This window comes from Pongo pygmaeus, chromosome 7, assembly GCF_028885625.2.
Source record: "Pongo pygmaeus isolate AG05252 chromosome 7, NHGRI_mPonPyg2-v2.0_pri, whole genome shotgun sequence".
Taxonomy (NCBI): Eukaryota; Metazoa; Chordata; class Mammalia; order Primates; family Hominidae; genus Pongo; species Pongo pygmaeus.
In genome coordinates, this window is record NC_072380.2 from 43,416,796 (window position 1) to 43,431,805 (window position 15,010).

General features: G+C 43.0%; 1 protein-coding gene across 6 annotated transcripts in view; it reads left to right on the forward strand.

Moving 5' to 3' along the window:
* The first annotated feature begins 1,007 nt into the window (after positions 1–1,007).
* Positions 1,008–15,010, forward strand: part of FNTA (farnesyltransferase, CAAX box, alpha) — a 29,431-nt gene continuing 15,428 nt past the window's right edge. The window contains exons 1-4 of one of the 6 annotated variants that reach the window (XM_054499787.2): positions 1,008–1,271; positions 3,814–3,899; positions 8,837–8,951; positions 14,304–14,408. In XM_054499787.2, coding sequence (XP_054355762.1) covers positions 1,072–1,271; positions 3,814–3,899; positions 8,837–8,951; positions 14,304–14,408 — 506 coding nt within the window. In that variant the 5' untranslated portion in view covers positions 1,008–1,071. The remainder of the gene's footprint in view (positions 1,272–3,813; positions 3,900–8,836; positions 8,952–14,303; positions 14,409–15,010) is intronic. The other 5 variants (XM_063668733.1, XM_063668734.1, XM_054499788.2 and 2 more) reach the window with 5 other exon arrangements.

Consider the following 15,010-nt stretch of genomic DNA (forward strand, 5'->3'; position numbering starts at 1 on the left):
TCTGATTAGCAATTGGTTAAGTTGTTATCAATAGAATGTCCAGGTTGTGATAAGGGGTTGTGGAGACCAAAGTTTTATTATGCAGATGAAGCCTCCAAGTAACAGGCTTCAGAAAGAATAGATTGTAAATGTTTCTCATCTGACTTAAGGTCGGCCTTGATGTTAATGGCCCACCCCCACCCCTTTCCATCATGGCCTGAACAAGTTTTTCGGGTTAACTTTGGAATGCCCTTGGCAGAGAGGAAGGGTCTATTCAGATGGTTTGGTGTTGGGTTCAGAATTTTATTTTTTGGTTTACACCATTATATCCGAACATATATAAATACAAACAAAAACTTCACCAAAAATTACTTTCTTTTTCTAATGGTGTGTGTGTTTTGGGACAGGATCTCTGTCCCTCATACTGGAGTGCAGTGGTGATTTCTGCTCACTGCAGCCTCGAACTCCCAGCTCAAGCGATCCTCCCACTTCAGCCTTCCGAGTAGCTGGAACCACAGGCACCCACATGATGCCCAGCTAATTTTTGTATTTTTGGTAGAGATGGGGTCGCATTAGATTGCCCAGGCTGGTCTCGACCTCCCTGGCTCACATGATCCTCCCGCCGCGGCCTCCGAGCGGCTGGGATCAAGCGATCAGGCGTGAATCACCGCGCCCAGGCTTTATATTTCGTTTTGAAAATGCTGAGATAGACGCAAAGGGCTGAGAGCTCAGTGTCCGCCAGCCACCCTCAGTTGCAGCTTCTGTCCAAAGAAGGAATCGCCCTCTCCCTGCTGGGGCCACTAACAGCACTAACACGGTCCAAATGGCATCTGCAAAGCTCGGGAACGGCGACAGATGGGAAAACGCGTGGGAGCCTGGGGGCTCTCGGAAGAGCCGCGCAACCTCGCGGCGGACGCAGCCAGCTCCCGCACCCTCCCACCCAGACCCAGGCAGCCAGCCAAGACTCTCTGGCCCGCACCTCTATGGTAGGAAACCCAGAAAACAGGAAGTGGCCTAGAGAGGGGGAAGAGAGGGGCGGGGCCTCCTGGGGGCGGGGCCTCCGCTGCCACCTCCGCTGCGGACCGAGGCGAGATGGCGGCCACCGAGGGGGTTGGGGAGGCTGCGCAAGGCGGCGAGCCCGGGCAGCCGGAGCAGCCCCCGCCCCAGCCGCACCCACCGCCGCCCCAGCAGCAGCACAAGGAAGAGATGGCGGCCGAGGCTGGGGAAGCCGTGGCGTCCCCCATGGACGACGGGTTTGTGAGCCTGGACTCGCCCTCCTACGTCCTGTACAGGTAACGCCCCCGCGGCGGCCGCTGCTCGGGACACTCCCTGGAGGCCCAGCTGCCCCAAGACCCGCGGCGCGCGCTTTCGGCCTCGGCGCGCCAGGCCGAAGTTCCCGCGGCGCCGTGTGGGCCGGTGCATGGCGCTGGGCCCGGGCGGCTGCCGGGAGGTCGCCGCTTCCCAGGGCGGCGCCGGCGCGAGACCGCGGGGACGCGAAGCAGCGAGGTCTCGGCTTCCCGCCTGCTTTAAAGCCACGCGGAAACTGCTGCACCCTAGACTGCACTCGTTCAGCTGTTCAGGCGTCGCGATTCGTAAATATAAGAAATTTCCCGCTCTCTTCCACGGCTTCCCAGGACGCTGTGCCGCTAACAACCAGTGAATACCCAAGGGCTAGGGTGCAGTTCTGGTAGTCGGGCAGGAAACCAGGACCAGATTTGCTCACCCTAAAAACGAGGTGTGAGGGCTTCCAGTGGCTGGCTCTGCTTGGCGCCCTGAGACATTTTCATCCAATCCGTATTTTAGCGCCTCGTATCAGCCAGGCTAAAGGCTGAAAAGAGATTTGCTACTGAACCTCTCTTAAGCCTCCCTGCATCGCCTCGTACATAATACAAGTGAGGTGTACTGGGGACTGCGGTAACTTTCTTGCCTCTGTCACCCCGTCTTTGCTGACACCCAGTTCCATCAGTTCTTTGCTTTCAGATGGTAATGTTGATTCCTAATTCCCTGTGAACCTGCAGAGATAATCGCCTTAGGTCTTACTTCTGTAGTTGTAGGTAAATCCATTCGATGGCTTGTTTACCTTGATTTTGTGAATGAGTAGAAGTCACTACCCATATATATTTTTTTTGATTGGAGATAGTGTTTTACTGATTTAAATTGGTAGCCCCATAATCCTCAAGTCTGCTCTCTGGATTGTGAAATACTCAGGTTCTCACATGACTGTGTGTGATTTCCTGGTGACTAAATACAGCATTACCTTTCCCAGGCCACTCCCCCAGGCTCTAGGTGTCACGTCTTAGGTCATGATTTCTCTTGTATTTCTCCTTGTATAATGGACACAGTTTCTAGCATTGCGCATTGGATGCCACAGAATCTCTGCTGTCTATAGCTGATCATCATAGAGAAATAAAAAGTGAAAGGAAGGGCGGGCGCGGTGGCTCACGCCTGTAATCCCAGCACTTTGGGAGGCCGAGGCGGGCGGATCACCTGAGGTCAGGAGTTCCAGACTAACCTGGCCAACATGGTGAAACCCTGTCTCTACTAAAAATACAAAAATTAGCCGGGCGTGGTGGCGGGCACCTGTAATTCCAGCTACTCGGGAGGCTGAGGCAGGAGAATCGCTTTAACCCAGGAGGCAGAGGTTGCAGTGAGCCGAGATTGCGCCATTGCACCCCAGCCTGGACAAGAGCGTGACTCCGTCTCAAATTAAAAAAAAAAAGGTGAAAGGAAAAGAATATAAGTGAAAGTGTTTAAGAGAAATTTGGTCACACTGGGTAGGTAGTTCACAGAAATTTCTGTAAGCACTCACTGTTGTCACTATACAGTTATTTTAGCATTGCTTATTAGGTAGTCATTGAATGCCGCCTGTGTGCTGTGGATGTTTTAAGTGCTTAGCGTCTATTATCTCATTTATTCCTCCAAATACCCTTCTAAGGTTGGTAGGTAATAATATTGCCCTGATTTTATAAATGGTGAAACTGAGGCCCCAATAAGTAACTTTCTGAAGGTCACACAGCTAGTAAGTGCTCCAGCCAATGTTACGACTTAGGTAGTTGTCCGATTCCAGAGCCTGCTTTCTTATTAATGATCACCTGCGCCACCTCTTGAGTAAATTAATAATACTTATTTTTATCTTAAAATGTCAATTCCTAGTATTTTGTTATTCATACGTTTTAAAAATGCTGACTGACTCAAAGAATCTTACTAGACCAATGAGTTAGATTGATTTCTAAGTTAAAAATACTGTGAGGCCGGGAGCGGTGGCTCACACCTGTAATCCCAGCACTTTGGGAGGCCCAGGTGGGCGGATCACCAGGTCAAGAGATTGAGACCATCCTGGCCAACATGGTGAAACCCCATCTCTACTAAAAAATACAAAAATTAGCTGGGCGTGGTGGCGTGCGCCTGTAGTCCCAGCTACTCGGGAGGCTGAGGCAGAAGAATCGGTTGAACCCAAGAGGCGGAGGTTGTAGTGAGCCGAGATCACACCACTGCACTCCAGCCTGGGCAACAGAGTGAGATTCCGTCTCAAAAAAAAAAGTACTGTCTACTTGCTGCAAAAACTTGTTTTTCTACTTATAAAACTTTAAATTTGAAAACTGTTGATTAACTTTTCAGCGTCTGAGGGTTATTTGTTTTAATTTTACTTTAATAGTTTAATACGTAAAATATATTGGCAAAACCTGGTCATGAAGAATCCAACCATGATTACATTATGAGCCCTGTAAGTTACCAATATCAATGTAAGTGTAATTATTGTCATTTTAAAAACACTAGAGTCCCTTTTCTTCTGTATTTGAATGTAACCACTGGTTGGGGAATGTCTATTTTCAGGGACAGAGCAGAATGGGCTGATATAGATCCAGTGCCGCAGAATGATGGCCCCAATCCCGTGGTCCAGATCATTTATAGTGACAAATGTAAGTTTGTTTATATTAGGAAAAGGTCTGTAAGTTAAATATAGTAGCAGAATTGGAATTCACAACTATGTAGCAAGATAGATGACAAATTTCTGTCTAATAAAAATCTGAATGACTTAAGATGAGTTAATTTTGTGTTTTTTTTTGTGTGTGTGTGATTTAGCTTTATGATTAAAAGTTTTATTTTGCCCAAAGACTGGACATATTCTAAATAATAAACGTTACAGTATAATAGATAATAGCTACTATGTGATTGTGGTTTTCTTTTCTTTGCTGGAGACTCCACCGCCAGGGAGATTATGCATGTACCACACAATATAAATGAGTTACTGTTTTTAGAATAAACTGGTTGCTGAAACATCAGGATTTAAACATATATTTTGGCAGTGAAGTGTTCGGCTCACTTGGAATACATTTATTGATATTAAAATGAGTGGATTTTTTCTTTGACAAAATATTCTTTTATAATGAATGTGAAAATGTAAATTGAAGGTCATGGAAATGTTAGTTCTTCTAGGAAAGGGAGAATGAATAAAATGGAATGATAGTTTTGTAATTTTATGTATATACATTCCTTTCAGTTAAGGCTTTTCTAAGATCATTCTTTTACAAAAGTATTTTTTTCTGATAATAAAATGACAATAAATGTTTAAAAAAGAATAATGATAGGTTTGCCTTATTAAGTGTGCAGATATATTACTAAACCTAATGATTAAGCGGAAGTAGCAGAGAAATAGATTTGTAAAGACTCTAGAAATAGATCCTCACTCTATGAAAGCTTAATATGTGATAAGAAAGACATTTTATACCTTTATGAAAAGGGTGGATTAATCAAATAATGGTTGGAACAGTTGGCTGTGCACTTAGATAAAAGCAGAATTGTATCCCTATCATTCTTAGGACGGAGAAGGTATTATTAGGCAAAATGTAAGCCTCAGAATCGATTAAGGAGAAGGTCAGAATATATAACTGCACGGAAATGCAAAACTCTCATACTTTGAGAGATAGTATGTGTGAAGAGACAATTCACAAAATAGCAATATCTATGAAAAGATATTAACCTTACTAGTGATCAGAGAAATATAAACCATAACTTATTCAGATTCATAAGTACTTAAAACAGAGATGTTGGGGGAAACTAATATAATATGTTTCCACTGAGGATAAATTAACCTTTGTGCAAGGTATAAAATTAACATTTTGGGCCAGATGTGGTGGCTCACGCCTGTAATCCCAGTACTTTGGGAGGCTGAGGCGGGCAGATCACCTAAGGTTAGGAGTTTGAGACTAGCCTGGCCAACATGGCGAAACCCTGTCTCTACTAAAAATACAAAAATTAGCTGGGCGTGGTGGTGGGCGCCTGTAATCCCAGCTACTCGGGAGGCTGAGGCAGGAGAATCGCTTGAACCTGAGAGGTGGAGGTTGCAATGAGCCAAGATCGCGCCATTGCACTCTAGTCTGGGCGACAAGAGCAAAACTCTGTCTCAAAAAAAAAAAATAATAACGTTGTGAATTCTTACATACACCATGGTTAGAAATCCTAAAGGAAAAGATAAGTTTGACCTGTCGACCGTTTATAGACAAATATATAAATTTAAAACTTACACAGCAGAAGAAACCATGAACAAGTTAAAAAGCAAGCAGCAGTGTGGAAGAAGATATGTCATTTAAACAGGATCCATATTAAAACTGAGACGTTTCTACAACAGGATAAGGAGACAGAGTTTAATCAAAAAATGGACAAAGGGTATGAACTGGCAATTCACAGAAAAGAAAATGCCATTGGCCAATAAAATAGGAAGAATTGTTTATCATTAGGAATGACAGGTTAAAATGAGAATTCCATTTTCCACCCATGATTTAAGTGGCAGAAATGAAAACTGTCTTGATATTATATTAGGTATTAAGATACATGAAGAGCTCCATACATTTCATATGGGAGTTTTCAAATGTTTAGCCATTTTGGAAAGCAGTTTGGTATATCTGTTAAAACTGGAAAATGCACTTATCTTGCAACCTAGCAGTGTTGCTTCTAATTTAATATTCTGGGTTCATTCTGGCACATGGCATGAGAAGATATGCACAGGAGGTTAAAAGCACAGACTTTGGAGCCAGACCATCTGGTTCAAATTCTAACTTCACATTTTACTGACTATGTAATCTTGGACAAGTTATTTAACTCCTATGTGCCTCTGTTTCCACCTGTGTAAAATGAGGATTTTGGTAGTAACTATAGATGTAGTAAATTATTTACATAAAATAGTAGAATACTGTCTGGCTCATAGTAAGCACTGTATATGTTAGCTACTATAATTTGCAGCATTTTTTGAAACAGCAAGATATTGGAAGCTATATGTCTATCTTTTGGAGAAATGGATAAAATAAAATGTATCATTGTCATACAGTTGAATACTATATAACCATTAAGAGGATTTAGATCTATTATAACATGAACAGATCTCAGAAACAATGTTGAGTTAAAAAAGTCAAAGTTTTAGAAACTTCGAGCATGACAATATGTTGTTTATAATTTTTTTTTTTTGAGATGGAGTTTCGCTCTTGTTGCCCAGGCTGGAGTGCAATGGTGTGATCTCAGCTCACCGCAACCTCCGCCTCCCAGCTTCAAGCGATTCTCCTGCCTCAGCCGCCCGAGTAGCTGGGATTACAGGCTTGCGACACCACGCCTGGCTAATTTTGCATTTTTAGTAGAGATGGGGTTTCTCCATGTTGGTTAGGCTGGTCTCGAACTCCCGACCTCAGGTGATCCGCCCACCTCGGCCTCCCAGAGTGCTGGGATTACAGGCGTGAGCTACCGCACCTGGTCTGTTGTTTATAATTTTTGAATTAAAAGAATAATGTTGTTTCATTTTACCTTTTACATTGAACCAGATTTTGGTTGTTTACATAAGAACTTGCGGCTTTGGAGCTATCCCAGCCTGATAGCGTCCCAGTTTATTTTATCAATGTGCATATGTGTGTGTTTTATGTGTGTCTGTGTGCGTATGTAAAATAATGTATTATATATATACATTTGTATACATAGTTAACATGTTATCATTTTATTTGAAATTTGGAAGCTTGATTCTTTCTTTTTTTTTTTTGAGACAGGCTTTCGCTCTTGTTGCACAGAGGCTGGAGTACAATGGCGTGATCTCGGCTCACTGCAACCTGTCTCCCAGGTTCAAGCGATTCTCGTGCCTCAGCCTCCCGAGTAGCTGGGATTACAGGCACGGGTCACCATGCCCAGCTAATTTTTGTATTTTTAGTAGAGATGGGGTTTCACCATGTTGGTCAGGCTGGTCTTGTGCTTCCGACCTCAAGTGATCCGCCCACCTCGGCCTCCCAAGGTGCTGAGATTACAGGCCTGAGTCACTGCTCAAATTCAACTTTTTAAAGATAGTGTTTAGAACTAGGTAACCTTTGTATACCTCAGAATTTTGTGAAGAGGAGTAATTGTTCATACTCGTGTCTGATACTTTCACTTTCAGTATTACAGGCTAAAAGAAAAAAACTGTTTCTCTATAGTCAAAATACTTCGACACCAAATGTTTGGATTTTTCACACCAAGCAATTTTCTGTAGACACCAACTAGTTGCCCTACAATTTAATTCAGTTCTGACATTACCCAGAGTTAGCACAGACCCCACAGGCCAAGGGATCAGTGCTGCAACATCCATCCCACTTCAGATGCCATTGCAAGTAGTGGGTCCCCACATTACCCACATCTAATATTCTACTTGGCTGTAAATGACCCCTTTCTGTTTTTTTCTTTTCAGAGACAGGCTCTCACTGTGTTACCCAGCCTGGTCTCAAACTCTTGGGCTCAAGCAGTCCTTCTGCCTCAGCCTCCCGAGTAGCTGGAAGTACAGGTGCAAACCACCATACTTGGCAGTTCTTTTTTTTTTTTTTTTTTTTTTTTTGAGACAGTGTTGCGCTGTCACCCAGGCTGGGTGCTTGCGATCATGGCTCACTGCAACCTTGACCTCCCGGGCTCAAGTGACCCTCCTACCTCTGCCTCCTGAGTAGCTGTGACTGCAGGCCTGGATCACTACGCCCGATTAATTTCTATATTTTTTGTAGAGGCGGAGTTTCCCTATGTTGCCCAGGCTGATTTCAAACTGCTGGGTTCAAGTGATCTGCCTGCCTCAGTCTTTTGTTTGTTTTTTTTGTAATCCAATGCTCCCAATAAATATCCTTGAATACTTGCACACATATGGGAGTATATATTTGTGAGAGAACTTTCTAGAGCTGGAATTATTGGGTCAAAGAGTATGTAAATTTTAATGATTTGTTGTAGAAGTATTTGTACTAGTTTACACTATCTTTAATAATGTATGAGTGAAAAATGCAAAGCTCAGAGTGTGATGGGATCTCATTTGCATAAAAATGAAGGATGGAATTAGGCTATTCTTGTAGATGCATAGAATATATTTGGAAGGATACACTAGAATGATTTAATAATGGTTGCTTCTGGGGAGGAGGCTTGGGAATTTAGTGGAATGGAAATCTAGTGTGAACCTTTTTGTACTGTTGAGTTTTCTGCCATTGGGCATATTTTTCAGTTAAAAATCTGATCAAAATAAAATGTCAGAAAAACAGCTATATGAATATATTTGGATATATGCACCCCTAATTTTTCTTTTATACATAAGAAAATTTTCCTTTTATACATAAGGGAGATTTGGAATCTGGCATGAACTCATATGCACACACGTAAGCAGTAAGCATACGGTTCTACATAAATAGTCCATGCTTTTTGTGGCTGAGACACTAGGGCATTTTCAGGGTGGCGGCCACAGCCATTTGACTTTATTTTGCTTGTTGGTATAAATGATACACAGGTCAATAAAATATCTTTATAGGTATAGTGACATTATACATTATAGTGCTAATTTTAAGTAAGATGGTCCTAATGTAGTTGTGTGCTCTATCTCTAGTTAGAGATGTTTATGATTACTTCCGAGCTGTCCTGCAGCGTGATGAAAGAAGTGAACGAGCTTTTAAGCTAACCCGGGATGCTATTGAGTTAAATGCAGCCAATTATACAGTGTGGTAAGTAAAACACATCATCAGTATTCCCTGCTTAAATGTGTTACTTCAAGTAGCTTTTCTTTTTTTAAACTGTACTTTAATTTTTTTAAACTGTACTTTATTTTTTTTGGAGGCGGGTGGAGTTTCGCTCTTGTGCCCAGGCTGGAGTATAATTGGTGCAGTCTCGGCTCACTGCAACCTCTGCCTCCTGTGTTCAAGTGATTCTCCTGCCTCAGCCTTCTGAGTAGCTGGGATTACGGGCACCCACCACCACGCCCGGCTAATTTTTTTGTATTTTTAGTAGAAACAGGGTTTCACCATGTTGGGCAAGCTGGTCTTGAAATCCTGACCTCAGGTGATCCACTCCCCGCGGCCTCCTAAAGTGTTTGGATTACAGGAGTGAGCCACTGCGCCTGGCCTTTAATTTTTATCAAAATAGCAATTTGCGTATGGGTTTAAAAGTCAGAAGCTGCATGAAAAGTAGCAATCTCCAGCCCATTCCCTCCCACTGCCAGTCCCACTCCGCAGAGGTGGTAACTCTTAGCGATTTTTTTCTTGAATTAACCTCCATATTCTAGATAATTTGCTTAACTGATATTATTTTTTCATTTCATTTTATATTATGTTATTTTGTACTTTTATTTTTATTTTTTTGAGATGGAGTCTTGCTTTGTCACCCAGTCTGGAGTGCAGTTGCATGATCTCGGCTCACTGCAACCTCCACCTCCAGGGTTCAACCGATTTTCCTGCCTCAGCCTCCCCAGTAGCTGAGATTACAGGTGCCCGCCACCATGCCTGGCTAATTTTTTATTTTTAGTAGAGATGGGGTTTCACCATGTTGGTCAGGCTGGCCTCGATCTCCTGACCTCGTGATCCGCCCACCTCGGCCTTCCAAAGTGCTGGGATTACAGGCGTGAACTACCGTGCTTGGCTTATTTTTTTCATTTAAAACATTATTCCTTCTGTGAAAGATAGTTCATTCTCCACTACCCTCCCTCCATCACAAATGAGCACTCAATTTATGTTCATGCTGACACACTTTTTTTTTTTTTTGAGACAGTTTCGCTCTTGTTGCCCAGGTTGGAGTGCGATGGTGCAATCTCGGCTCACTGCAGCCTCCGCCTGCCAGATTCAAGTGATTCTCCTGCTTCAGCCTCCCAGGTAGCTGGGATTACAGGTGTGTACCACCACACCCAGCTAATTTTGTATTTTTAGTAGAGACGGGGTTTCATCATGTTGCTCAGGCTGGTCTCGACCTCCTGACCCCGGGTGATCTACCCGTCTCGGCCTCCCAAAGTACTGGGATTATAGGCATGAGCCACTGTGCCCGGCTGCTGACCCACATTTAATAGTATAATTACATTCCCTCTAACAGTGTCATTTTTGTTTTCTTTGTACCAATAGGTAATTTGTCTTCCAGATGCTCTGATATATGTGAAGTATCATTTTTCTATTGAAGACAGGTCATCCTTCAGTTTCATTTTTCACTTCACCAATTGGATGCTGCATACCTGGTTTTCAGCTCATTCATTGTGTTAGATCCCCTGTGTCCTAGATCCCATACCTTTCTCTTTCTTGATTTACTTTCTCATTTTATAGAGCACATCATTGAGTAGAAAGATGGAAAATAATTTTTGAGATTTATACAATTAAAAATCATTAGTCTCCCTTCAACTTCAGTAATAAAATTCTAGATTGGAAATTATTTTCCCTCAGAATTTTAAAACTCTTTTTCTGTTTCTCTTAGCTTCTTTTCAGGTTGAGAAGATTTCCATTCCTTTGTTTAAAACTTTTCTTTTTCTCTTTATGTTCTGGGGATTTTTCTGTGTTCTTCTGATAATTTCTTCTCTTTCCTCTGTTTTCTTCTTCTGGAATGCCTTTTAGTTGTATGTTGTATCGCCTCAATTTTTCTTATTTTCATTTGTTTATTTTTTTGTTTACTTTTGAGATAATTTCATCAATTTTATTTTCTGACTCTTGTATGGATTTTTAAAGATTTCTGCATTCATTTTTAATTTGGGGGAGCTGTTTTTTGTTCTCTGAATATGCTTTTTTTTTTTTTTTTGAGACAGAGTCTTGCTCAGTTGCCCCGGCTGAAGTGCAGTGGCTCGATCTCTGCTCACTGCAAGCTCCGCCTCCTGGGTTCACGCCATTCTCCTGCCCCAGCCTCCCGAGTAGCTGGGACTACAGGCACCCGCCACCACTCCCGGCTAATTTTTTTGTATTTTTTTAGTAGAGACGGGGTTTCACCGTGTTAGCCAGGATGGTCTCGATCTCCTGACCTCGTGATCCACCCGCCTCGGCCTCCCAAAGTGCTGGAATTACAGGCATGAGCCACTGCGCCCGGCCTGAATATTCTTTTTTAAATAGCATCGTGTGTGTGTGTTTGTGTGTGTGTATGTGTGTGTGTGTGTGTTTAATTTCATGGATGTGAGATCTTTTCATCTCTTTTGTTCTCTTTCATATAAATATTTTTCTCAAATGGTTGGTAATTCTTGACTTTCTCTTTATGTGTATAAGAGAGACAGGAAAAATCCTGATTGGAAGCCCTGTATGTGGCAGGATTTATCAGCTGGAGGGCTTCACTGTGAAGTTACTGAGTGGGGATGTGGCTGTGTTGTAGTGAAATCTCAGTTGTCAGTATTTAAGTCTTTTTTCTTGGACAGTGTGTCTCTCGGAGAGGATTAAGTAGTTTATTGCCTAAGGAGTGTACATTTAACTGCCACAGTTCTGGGGTGTTAGGCAGGGGAAGATGGTAGGAGAGTCTCACTGTTTAGGATATCAACTTTTTGCTTTTTGCAGATCTTATCCTGTTGTAATTTGAAATAGAAACGTTTTTTTTCTAAGTTTGTATATCAACATTTTAAATGTCCTGTTTCCACCCTTTAACTCACCCTGTCTTCCAGTGTGCCTTGTAACCCATTCTGCTTCAGATTTTTCCAGAGAATAAAGCCACTTGTCTCCTGCCCAAGACAGGATGTCACTTCTGCTCAGGGTAGTGGGAACGGTCTTGGCCGCCAAGGACTCTTTCTATAGACTTTCCACTGCTTTTAGTCCCACCTTTGACCCCCAGTTTTGGAAATATGTCATACGTCTGATTTCTGGAATTTTCTTAAAGTCTTATTCTGTGTTTTAGTTAAATCTTGTCTATCTGCTCACACTTCCCATAATGTTGTTGACCTCTTCCAGTTGCCGTGGTATCTTTGCCCCTGATTCTCGTTCTTGTGGGTTTATTCCTTTGTTGTCATTTTAGTGGGGTTTTATTAGGGAGTGAGAATAAACTTGTTTACTTAATCTCCCCTGTTTAACTGGAATTCTCAGTGTGTTTCATCATTTTTGGAACTTACAATACACTTAAAGATTTCCTGTGAGTTTATTGCTGTTTTGAAAGAAGCAGTATACCTGGAATCCTTACCCATAAAAGCCAAGGGCTTATATTTACATGCTCTGGGAAGTCTACTTTTTTTTTTTTTTGGAATAATGAGAGAAATACTGTTGTCTCTCCTATTTAGCATTTTATTTTATTCTATTTTATTTTTATTAATTTTTTTGAGATGGAGTCTCACGCTGTCGCCCAGGCGGAGTACAGTGACGTGATCTTGGCTCACTGCAACCTCTGTCACCGGGGTTCAAGTGATTCTCATGCTGCAGTGTTGCGAATAGCTGGAATTACAGGTGTCTGCCACCACACCCAGCTAATTTTTGTATTTTTGTTTGTTTGTTTTTTGAGACGGAGTCTTGCTCTGTCGCCCAGACTGGAGTACAGTGGCGCAGTCATGGCTCACTACAACTTCTGACTTCCGGGTTCAAGCGAGTCTCTTGCCTCAGTCTCCCGAGTAGCTGGGACTACAGGCGCATGCCACCATGCCCAGCTATTTTTATTTTTAGTAGAGATGGTGTTTCACCATGTTAGCCAGGTCTCAAACTCCTGACCTCGTGATCCGCCCACCTCGGCCTCCCAAAGTGCTGGGATTACAGGCTAATTTTTGTATTTTTAGTAGAGATGGGGTTTTGCCATGTTGGCCAGGCTGGTCTCAAACTCCTGACCTCAAGTGATCTGCCTGCCTCGGCCTCCCAAAGTTAGCAGTTCATTTTAAAAGCTAATAAAATTAGGTCCTGGAACGTCCCTTACTATATATCGAGTTGGAAATTTTTGAAATTTTGAAGTAAAACTAAACCAGAACTAACGACGTCTTTAGGAAAATTTTTTCTGGTGGTGGTGGTTAAACTCCACCTATGGGGAAATCAAAGACAAACTTGTTTCATTTACAAGTAGCATTTTTGTGGTTGTTCTAAAAGTAAATATTTTGTTAATGTTTATAATAGAATTAATTTATTATATGGATAATGTATCTACACGAACAACGTGTACTGTATAGGGAAAGAGATGTCTTTGATTCTCATATTATAGAACATCGGTGACCAGAGTAGTACCTGAAAATAGTTTTAGTTGGTTGGCTGTCATTACTTAAGAATCAGAAATTTACTTTTCTTCTATCTCATACTTGTTACCTTTCACTATTTTTTTCTTTTTGAGACGGGAGTTTTGCTCTTGTTGCCCAGTCTGGAGTGCAATGGCGTGATCTTGGCTCGCTGCAGCCTCTGCCTCCTCGGTTCAAGTGATTCTCCTGCCTCAGCCTCCCAGGTAGCTGGGATTACAGGCATGCGCCACCTCGCCCAGCTAATTTTGCATTTTTAGTAGAGATGGGGTTTCTCCATGTTGATTAGGCTGGTCTCAAACTCCTGACCTCAGGTGACCCACCTGCCTCAGCCTCTCAAAGTGCTGGGGTTACAGGCGTGAGCCACTGTGCCCGGCCACCTTTCGCTGTTTTTACTAAAAGTGCTTCATTTCTTCCAGTCACCAGATAGTCGTATGAATTTGGATGCTCACGAGCACTTAAATTGTTAAATTATGCAGAGTACCTATGTATAATTTTTTTTTTGGGTGGGGGTGGATGGAGTCTCCCTCTGTTGCCCAGGCTAGTGTGCAGTGGCACGATCTTGGCTCGTTGCAACCTCTGCCTCCTGGGTTCAAGCGATTCTTCTGCCTCAGCCTCCCCGAGCAGCTGGGGCTACAGGTGTGCACCACCATGCCCAACTAATTTTTTTTGTATTTTTAGTAGAGACGAGGTTTCACCACGTTGGCAAGGCTGCTCTCAAACTCTTGACCTCATGTGACTCGCACACCTCGGCTTCCCAAAGTGCTGGGATTACAGGCATGAGCCACCGTGCTTGGCCTATAATTGTTAAATTATACAGATTACCTGCCAAAAATTTGTCTAACTGTATTGCTGACTTGTAGCTGTATTTGATATTGTTATTAGGGAACTTCTGTGGAATAATGCGACTTTGGATGTTTTATGTTTGCCCTAGGCATTTCCGGAGAGTTCTTTTAAAGTCACTTCAGAAGGATCTACATGAGGAAATGAACTACATCACTGCAATAATTGAGGAGCAGCCCAAAAACTATCAAGTTTGGTAAGTTTGGAGTCTAGCTCCGTCTCCCAGGCTGGAGTGCAGTGGCGTGATCTTGGCTCACTGCAGCCTCTGCCTCCCGGGTTCAAGCAATTCTCCAGCTTCAGCCTCCTGGGTAGCTGGGATTACAGGCGCACGCCACCACACCTGGCTAATTTTGTATTTTTAGTAGAGACGGGGTTTTGCCATGTTGGCCAGGCTGGTCTCGAACTTCTGACCTCAGGTGATCCGCCCTCCTCAGCCTCCCAAAGTGCTGGGATTACAGGTGTGAGCCATTGCGCCTGGCCTAGAATTTTATTTAAAAACTACCACTGTAGCCAGGTGCAGTGGCTTCTGCTTGTAATCCCAGCAGTTTGGGATGCTGAGGCGAGCAGATCACTTGAGTTCAGGAGTTTGAGACCAGCCTGGCCAACAGTGGTGAATCCCCGTCTCTACTAAAAATATGGAAATTAGCCGGATGTGGTGGCATGCCTGTAATCCCAGCTACTCAGGAGGCTGTCAGGATAATCACTTGAACCTGGGAGGTGGAGGTTTCAGTGAGCTGAGATTGCACCACTGCACTCCAGCCTGGAGACCGAGTGAGACTCTGTCTCAAAAAAAATTAA